The sequence below is a fragment of the Centruroides sculpturatus genome, unplaced genomic scaffold, assembly GCF_000671375.1.
Source record: "Centruroides sculpturatus isolate CEXI.00-Female unplaced genomic scaffold, Cexi_2.0 scaffold63, whole genome shotgun sequence".
NCBI lineage: Eukaryota > Metazoa > Arthropoda > Arachnida > Scorpiones > Buthidae > Centruroides > Centruroides sculpturatus.
The window spans coordinates 399675-409808 of record NW_019384640.1 but is presented as its reverse complement, the minus strand read 5'-3'; the positions used below and the strand labels follow the sequence as shown (position 1 = coordinate 409808).

The following is a 10134-nucleotide window of genomic DNA, read 5'->3' as shown; positions in this document are numbered from 1 at the left end:
AGATGTAATTCTATGTTTAATTAGAATATTTTTACGCATTACTTTATCTTATACTTAGATTACTGCATAAAAAGATATTTTGGCATCAACTAGGATGATTTTACAGGATAAGAAATGGACAGGAGGATAGAAGATCCGCTGTTCATCTGTTATTCTATCAATTTAACTGATATACGGATCGTATAACTTTGAGAAACTTGGTATTGAGAAAAGAAAAAGAAAGGCACATTTTGACATTATATAGTGGAAGAAAAAATATTTGGGTATGAAGGAAGAGTAGATATCTGAAAGAAAAAGAAAGCTATCAGACTCTGAAGAGAAAGGCCGAAGTGCATGCAAAGTGGAGGAACGATAAAGACTTATCTTTGCTCCTACTTTGTAAAGATCTAAAAAAGTTCTTTTAAAAATAGATAAGAGTTAATTGTTTAAATAATATGTATTATAATTATTCATAATTAATCATTTAATTTTTCATATATCGAGTAATAACAACATTATGAAGTTAAAAGAAACAATTATTTGTTTTTAAGGGAATTATGTGAAGTTTTCAATTTGCTAACGATAATAATAATGTAATTTGTTAACTTTCTTAACTTTTAACAAGTTTATTGAGAGACTTTTCAGATAGATTTTCAGCGTTATATTAAATTCGTGTATTTTGGATAATATAAATCCGAAAAATAATACAATTTTCATTATCTCTCTTTTCTCATTTATCATGACTAAAATGACTAAAACAGATGCCATGTTTCTTTCAACAAACTTCGAATTTTTCATAAAATCCTATTATTTATCAAGGAAATAATCGATTGAACTGAATTGCATTAATCTAATGATCTTTCAATAAAATAACAATTTAACTTAAAGTAATGATTTTTCAAACCGGATTATTTATAAATTTAAAAAATATATATTAAGATCAATTCGATTAAATTTCGAAAATGCATTGAATAAATTATACATTTATATATAATTTAGTTAAAATATCTATAAAACTTGTTGAGCAAATGCAACAGATACGAGTAAAAAGTTATATTTTTATGTGATTTTTCATAATAAAAAAATTAATTTAAAATAACTTTTAAATATTATTTAATAAATTAAATACTAAGATTTGGTTTTAAAATAACATTTTATTAAATCATCAAAGTCTGAATAAGTTAGACAAATTATAAAATGGCATAAATATTAAAATATAAATACGAGTTTAGTTTCGATATTATAAAGAAAATTTAATAATAAAAAAAAACAATTAAAAATTAGTGAAATTCATAAAAAATTAAACTAAAGTTTTAATTAAAACGTAAAATTTTGCGTAATTCATAGAATTCTTATTATGAAAGTGGCATTCGTATACCAGAAGCATCCCCAATAAAGTACTGGACAAAAATAGTAATGCACCATTTGGTCTGAATGACCAGCAGAATCTGTTTTGAAGATACTAAAATCTATATAACTGTCAACGAGGGGAGTTTTGGAACCAAATAATTATCTTCACTCAATAATTTATCACTTTCTCTCTCATCGATATCGTTTGATGCTTGAGTCTCTCTATCTGGATCTTTTGATACCAATATATTATAAATTTCTGGGAAAGTTAATCTTTTCGTTTCACTCCTCCAACAACCGGCCATAACTTCACATATAAAGGGACTGCATCCTTCGGGAGGCCTCAGTAAGGTACCTTGCAGTATTTGCCTCACCACCTGAAATTGTATCACAAAAATTCAAATTATAATCATTTTCTTTCAGTTAATTAACCGAATTATTTTANACTACAGCAAATGCCATTATCCAACTATACATAGTTAATCTTGACAAAATATTCAGTGATGAGCTATGACTAAAATGATATTTAGCATTTGAGTATAACTAAAATTTATTTATAATATTTTTATTATTTTTACACATTTCATAGGTGACAAGTTGGCTTAATGCCAGTGATACATATACCACATTTATAATGCATCTGTCATGCTGGCACCTGGCCAACTGAAAACAGTAAACATAGAAAGTATCAGCTGCTTTCATTTTATAACTTTTTAATACGGAATATTTTATGTATAACTGACCTACAATTTCATATAAATTTGTTTTATCTTCAGCTATTAATAATCGTAATATGTTTTGCAGTTTCTGGAAAAAATTTTGGTAGAAGCACATTGAAAACAATGCAGTCTGCCATAAGTAATACAGTATTTAAATAAAGAAATTCCATTTTTGAAATAATTTAATCTTTATCTATTAACTCCATGGTATTGATATAGCAGCAATAGTGCATAGGCAGTGATATTTTACATAAAGATGAGATCTCTTTGTGTATTGTTCTTTCTATTTCAGCCACCAAAAATGTTTACTTTTGGTGACTGAAATAGAGAGAACAATCAACAGTTTATTGCAGCTGATTTTATTATAAGTCTACATGAATTAGAACTACATGTCTTAAATATTTTCCATGCATAAATGACTACATATAAATATTAATTGTAATGATGAACAAATGGAAATTATAAATTGTTCAGCAGCAACAATCAAACAGGATAAGTTTATATTCAGTAGTAAAATTTAAAACGACAACACAAACAACCTCAATGTTGAAGAGTGCTCAATACTGAAAATTAAAGGCACAATCATAGTTTTGGAATCACCTTTATATTATACACATACATTTGACTTAAGAATTTTAAGATCTTAGAATATCTGTAAGATCTTATCTTATGGATACTCTAAAAATATTTTGTATGGTTATTACTAAATATCTGTATAAACCTTTAAAAGTGAATACAAAATGAATAATTCTAAATTTAGATTCATCAAAATGAACATAAATAACAAAAAATCCAGCAAGAAAAATTTAAATCACAAAACACATTTTCAACCTCTTTCATCGGTCATCAAAACTAATTTACACTAACATATCATGTCATTTTAGTCAAATATAAAGCAGTGAGCAGTAAAAAACATAAAGCAGTAAAAACTACTTCTCTGAAACAAATAGGACATAAATATATACAATTCCATTAACTCTATTGAAACTTTCATGCTTCAAATCAAACAGCAATAAATCACAATGACAGAATAAGGATGTGCTTTATGTTTAATATATTTAATGCAAATATTTACATTAAAAATTATCTCAATTAAAGAAAAAAGTTTTTTTTACTTCCTGTAGGATGCTAATTGCTCTTATTAGCATTTATTTCACTCTATAATTAAAATTAATTTTCTATTGTAACTAAAAATAAATAGTGGGAAATAGTTCAGGAAAACTGATCTGGAAAAGCATACTTAATTTACTTCAAGTATGGTTTTGAAGAAATTTGAACATTTTCAATAAATTATCTTCAGGAAACATTCTCGTATTAACGAATAGAACATTGAATAAATGGTAAACTTAATTTCAGTATAAATTATTCGAAAGAAATTTGAACATTTTCAAGAAATTATCTTCAGGAAACATTCTCGTATTAACGAATAGAACATTGAATAAATGGTAAACTTAATTTCCATTTGATGTGGTACAAATGTATTTTCTGAAAGAAATATTAATAAAGATAAGACCATTTTGTGTAACGACTTTTGTCGGATTACAAGCAGTGAAATACTGCTCTTGAATTAAAGTTAATCCATACAAATGCTATAAAAATTCAAATTATAATTTTAAATAAATTGTATTTAACTGTATTCATAAAAATGAATAATTAATAAATTAATTATTCGTTTTTATAACTTAAAAGGTATTCTACTTTCAGACTTCTTGATTTTATTATACATGCAAAATACATGATATATATTTTATATTAATTACACAAAGTTAAAGATAATTTTAAAACAATTTACCTCTTCATTAGAATGTCCACAATATGGTTGTTTACCAAAAGTATAAATTTCCCAAAGAACAACTCCATATGACCATACATCAGATTCTAATGAAAATTTTCCATAGGTGATACTTTCGGGTGCCATCCATCTTATTGGCAACATTCTCGATCCTCCAATCTAAAAATTTATTAAACTGAATGCCTGAAATAACTAAAATTTATTTTTAAAAAATAACGGTATTTACTAACCTTATAATAATCAGATGTATATATATCTCTGGTCATTCCAAAATCTGATATTTTTACGCTAAGATTTTCTCCAACAAGGCAATTTCTGGTAGCTAAATCTCTGTGGACGAAGTGTTGCGATGATAAATACATCATTCCATTGGCTATCTGGATCGCTATTTTCAACAAATCAGACTGAAAAGATTAGAAATTATAATTTATATATTTTTATTTATAGGATTTTTTCCATTAGACAGTGCATGATAGCATAAGAATTCTTAGATGTTACATTTAAAAATAAAATTAAGTTTAAATGAAATTTATTGTAAAATTATTCAATACTGTAACAAAGTTTGTTATAGATACTTAGGAGTGAATATAGTTAAAGTAATTCCTACCTGCTGTAAATGGTAAGGTATATGTTCAGTTGGTCTTGGCAAAATCGGATTATTACTTCGTAAAAGTTCCGCTAGATCTCCATACATCATATATTCAAAAACCATCCATGGGATTTTATCGGTTTCTAATAATAAATGCATTATTTTCCATCATTCTATATGGAAATTCTAAACTATACATATTTCATATTCTACACATAATACAGTACTTTATATCAAAAACTTAAATCTTTCAACAAATGCACTCAAACTTAAATCCCTTAGGAAGTTTGAGAAAATTGACAAAATTCGCACACACACACACACACACACACCTAAATTGTCGTCATGTAATTGGAATTAGTGTCACGCAGAGAAAGAAATCTGTGATGAATTATATATTTCGTTCGCGTCACGATGTCACTGTAATGTTATATACTTCAAAACATTTCTTTTTTCTAACTTCTTTTAAATGTATAGCCTTAAATTATACTTTAAAACCTGTTTATTTTATATATNTAAATTTAAGATATTTTAATCTTATTCCAAATATAATAAAATTAAAATAATTTTTATTTCTGGAACTTCAGTTCACAATATGACAAAATTATAATCTTACTCACTCTTTCCAACAGATAATGAATTCAGACTTGCACTAATATTTTTGACTTCCTTGAGAAAATGCTAATGCAAAGTTGCTTTTTAAGAATTCTTTTTACTTCTACATAAAAAAAATTCTTAAAAAGCATTCAGAACTAGAATCTCTTAAACAATTTTAATTTGAAATGGTAAAGACCTGAGGAAGACTTCAAGCAAATTGGAAACATTAGTACAAGACTGAAATTAACTGCTGGAAAGAGAGAATAAGGTTATAATTGTCATATTGCAAAAATACTTAGTATTAAAAGTTGTGCAAATTTTTCAAATAAAGTTATTCAAAAAATAACATATTACAACTAAGCTTGATTAAAAACATAAAAGTTAGAAATATAGTAGTTTACATTTTTATGCAAAATTGATTCATAGAAAACAATCTTAAATTAGAGTTTAATATATATTAGATTTAATGTCATAAATTAAGATTGTTATTCCTAGAAATACAATTTAAACTAAACTAGAATCTTTCTAATTTGACTATTGCTTCCCAGAGGATTGCCAGATAAGTGAGAATGTTAGATTAAAAGCCTTCTAAAGATAATGACTGATATGATCTGTCGCCCTCCAGTATTCATTCTTTTCAGAGGCAAGTAATATGGCACACTGATGTGGAAACTGTACACAGAAATGAATCCAGAGTAAACAGGAAAATAGAATGTGTGACTTACATTATCATGAAAACAGAAGCACATAGGCCACTACAGTATGCTGAATAATTGAAAGACCAGATTAGCAAGAGTATACTATATACAGTATCACAAAGATGGTCAACAAATATACAGTATTTAAATGTGATATTTCATAAATGATAATAAAAATTTATATTTATTAAACCAAATTCACAAAGCAAGTGCTGACCATAATTGTATCAAACAGAAAATACTAAATTAGATGGCAACATACAGTGAGTCATAAAAGTCATCAGACACTTTTGTCATTAAAGTAATTTATACTACTAATTTTAAAATAAAAGTATTACTAAATGAAACTTTCCTGTTACCTCCTCTATTATAATTAAATTAACTATATACTACTACATTATTGACAATATAACAAGAAAATTGACACAAAAGAACTAAAGTAATTAGCATCCTATAATATTAAAGTCACAAAATTAACAGGACAGCTTAACGATGATATTATTTGTGATTTTTATGAAATTTATCCATAATTCTATGGTAGTCTGTAATGGTCATATCAGTTATAATGACCTTGAAGTTTTTTTCTCTCACACTACTATCATTTGGTAAAAATGGAAAAAGTTCATAGGGAAACTACATTAGATATCAGAAAATTAATAATAGACCACTGGAAGTTAGGTCTATCAGTTAGAGATATTAGTAATATTGTAAGAAGCAGCAGCTCAATGGTACATAATATAAAAAGATACAGAGATGAACATAGAATTGTGAATAAATGAAGATCTGGATGCACTGCATTGTTAACAGTATAAGATAGGTGCAGTATAATCCAAAAAATAAAAATTAATCCTAAAACAAGTGCACCAAAACTAGCAGCTGAGTTAGAAAATTACACTTGAGTTCATGTTCAACCACAAACAGTAAGAGTCATGAAGGGAAGTTGATATAATGATAGAGTGGTGAGAACATTTTTTTTTAATAAAAAAAATAAGAAAGCTCACTACCAGTTTGCAAAAAACATGTTGGATAAAGATTATGAATAGTGGAAGCATGTAATATTTGCAGATTAAAGCAAATTTAACATCTTTGGCTCCAAAAGTCAAATCATGGTGTGGAGGAAGCCACATTGTAAACTGAATAAAAATCTTGTGCCAACAGTAAAACATGGAAGAGGATGTGTTATGCTATGGACATGTGTGGCAGCCTCTGGAGTTGGAAGACTTGTGTTGCAGAAGAATATTTAAATATTTTAAAACAAAATCTAAAGAAAAACTGGGTATCTCAAATACTTTGCATTTTTATCAGGATAATGATACAAAGCACAAATCTTATACAATTGACCCCCCTATAACATTGTTGATTATTCCGTTTTATATGAATTCCATGTTGTACAAATCACTTAGATTTTACAAATACATGTGCCAGGCTGTGAACGGCTCATGTATTTGTAAAATCTAAGTGACTCATACAACATGGAATTCATATAACACGGAATTATCAACAGTGTTATGGGGGGGTCAACTATAAAGTTCAACAGTGCTACTGTATAATTGCCCAAAAGTGATTGAGACACCAGCACAGTCTCCTGACTTAAATGTAATTGAACATTTATGGAATGAACTAGATACTAATATGTTTCTAAATCTTTGTAACAAAAATGAACTGACAAGTGCTCTCAAATATGAATGGGCAAAATTGNAACCTCTAAACAACGGCCACTTTTAATAACGACCATTTTTATACTTCTGTCAGTGGCCGTTGTTGAAAGGTTTAACTGTATTATAACTAAAGTACAAAACTTCTTTCTAATTGGTTGCGAGTTTACTTCTGATCAAAGACTAGACTAGCCACGTGGAGTTTTCCGGGTTTTCATCACCAAAATAGGGACGAGTCCCAATAGAAAGTCCTCACGGGAGGCACCCTCTTGACAGATGGTCGTTTATTTCATCAATCTAATCCTAAATTTAAAACTACAAATATTGGATATAAAATAAAAAATTGCTGAACTAGAAAGTATATTAAAACTTAATCAAAAAATAAATTGTCTTTTTTATTTTATTTTTCTAAAATTAAATACTTTAAGTATAGTTTCTTGCTTTAATAACTTTTTTTTTATATGTTTTCTTCTACAAATCGAATGTATCAAATGCATTTACAAGATTTGGATCTTTGAAAGAAGTGAATCATATTGTCATATCTTTTTTTTTTTAGCTAAAGAAGTAAAAAAAAAAAAAAAAACAGGAACTTTCAATTAAGTTTCTTGAATTTGGCAAACTTAATCCTGGCTTCGTATATTTATTTCATGTTATAAGAATCCATTCTTTCTTCATATTTATACATCAATAATATCTTCTCATCTGCAACACGCACTTCCAGTAGTGTTTAAAATTTATTTTAATAGTAATTACACTGAAATAACTAGTCCGCGAACAAGGTGGCTCCTCTAGTTCTTACAGACTTAAGCAAAAGCTGTACTTATCNAAATCTTGTGCCAACAGTAAAACATGGAAGAGGATGTGTTATGCTATGGACATGTGTGGCAGCCTCTGGAGTTGGAAGACTTGTGTTGCAGAAGAATATTTAAATATTTTAAAACAAAATCTAAAGAAAAACTGGGTATCTCAAATACTTTGCATTTTTATCAGGATAATGATACAAAGCACAAATCTTATACAATTGACCCCCCTATAACATTGTTGATTATTCCGTTTTATATGAATTCCATGTTGTACAAATCACTTAGATTTTACAAATACATGTGCCAGGCTGTGAACGGCTCATGTATTTGTAAAATCTAAGTGACTCATACAACATGGAATTCATATAACACGGAATTATCAACAGTGTTATGGGGGGGTCAACTATAAAGTTCAACAGTGCTACTGTATAATTGCCCAAAAGTGATTGAGACACCAGCACAGTCTCCTGACTTAAATGTAATTGAACATTTATGGAATGAACTAGATACTAATATGTTTCTAAATCTTTGTAACAAAAATGAACTGACAAGTGCTCTCAAATATGAATGGGCAAAATTGAGATAAATATCACAGAAAAACTAATGAAATCAATGACAAACAGATTGAAAAACTGTATTGGAAAGAAAGGCAACTCAACAAGTTTTAAAATATTTATTGCTATATATAATTGATTTTTAATTTGCAATAAACATTAGCTGTCTGATGACTTTTGTTAGCTAGAGTTTGTTTCTCATTTTGTTTCTCTATTTTTTTTCCTAAATTGGAATCCTTAATTGAAATAAATATGATATGCTATAATTTTTATTGTTCTTACAAACCAAATAAAAAAACAGATTTTAATCAAATTTGTCAATAAATCAACAGTTCTTGTTATAATTTCTTCCCTATATTCATGTGTCTGATGACTTTTGTAAGCAACTGTAGTGTAGGTGTAGATTGGTTTACTTTACTACCGTTATATTGCATATTCTGTCTAAATGATTTTTAAATTTAAATATAACTTTGCTTATTTCTCATAGTTAAGTGTGATCACATTGAAAAATGATTAAAAATCTAACAATTAACACATTTCAATGTTAAGTATTCCAGAAAATTCCTGACACTCATTTAAATATCGAAAAATCAGAAATATATTAAAACATATTGCTAGCATGCATTTTATAATAAAAATAAGTAAAACAGCAAAGCTATTCTTGGGACAAGACTGTCTCAGAGAGTGCAAGCAATGCATGTGCAAATCTCGCACTCATCTTGTAGAAACTTGCGCAAATCTTGCTGTTTATAGAAAGTCTCAGCATTCTGTATTTTATTTTGACCCAGTTCTCGATCTCCTGACTACCTACAAGTCTGGTTTATTTTATGTGCACATGATTTGGGCACCAATACTCTGTGCCAAATTGCAACTCCTGACATGTACTCCTTCTTACCTCTAAGGTGTGCAGCCATTGACAACAGTGTGATTTTAGAGACGAGATATAGTCTTGTCAATTAATTATTTTCATCGTTCTCAGTGAGTTACGACATAATACAGTACATACTATATCTGAATAGAATATCATTCGATTCTATATACAAAAACTGTCTAGAAAGTTATCAGTGATACAGAGCAAGATAATATTTGGATTGGCTTATAAAAATACTGTTCTGGGAATTTTTTGTTTGCTTTCTTCAGGATTTCTTGTAAATTTCTACAAGAACTTGCTAACAAATTAAAAATGAATTATTTATTTATTTATTTGAAAACTCCATACATAAAATTAATTTTTAGGAGGAGGGGTAACATTAATAACTTTGGTTAATAAATTATATTTATTCCATATAGACTCAAGTGAGTCGTTGATGGAGAATAATCCATGAATTCTATCTGCTGGATTTTTACAAACAACATTATTAGTACAAAAAACATTATTAGGAAGTGTTGATAGACGCA

At 27.8% G+C, this 10134-nt stretch overlaps 1 protein-coding gene across 1 annotated transcript in view; it reads right to left on the bottom strand.

The window, feature by feature from the left end:
- Positions 1–1189: 1189 nt before the first annotated feature.
- Positions 1190–10134, bottom strand: part of LOC111625989 (BDNF/NT-3 growth factors receptor-like) — a 30745-nt gene continuing 21800 nt past the window's right edge. The window contains exons 4-7 of the mRNA XM_023369257.1: positions 4448–4572; positions 4071–4244; positions 3841–3999; positions 1190–1706 (exon numbers count right to left, since the gene is read on the bottom strand). Of these exons, the coding sequence (XP_023225025.1) occupies positions 1449–1706; positions 3841–3999; positions 4071–4244; positions 4448–4572 (716 nt within the window). The 3' untranslated portion in view covers positions 1190–1448. The remainder of the gene's footprint in view (positions 1707–3840; positions 4000–4070; positions 4245–4447; positions 4573–10134) is intronic.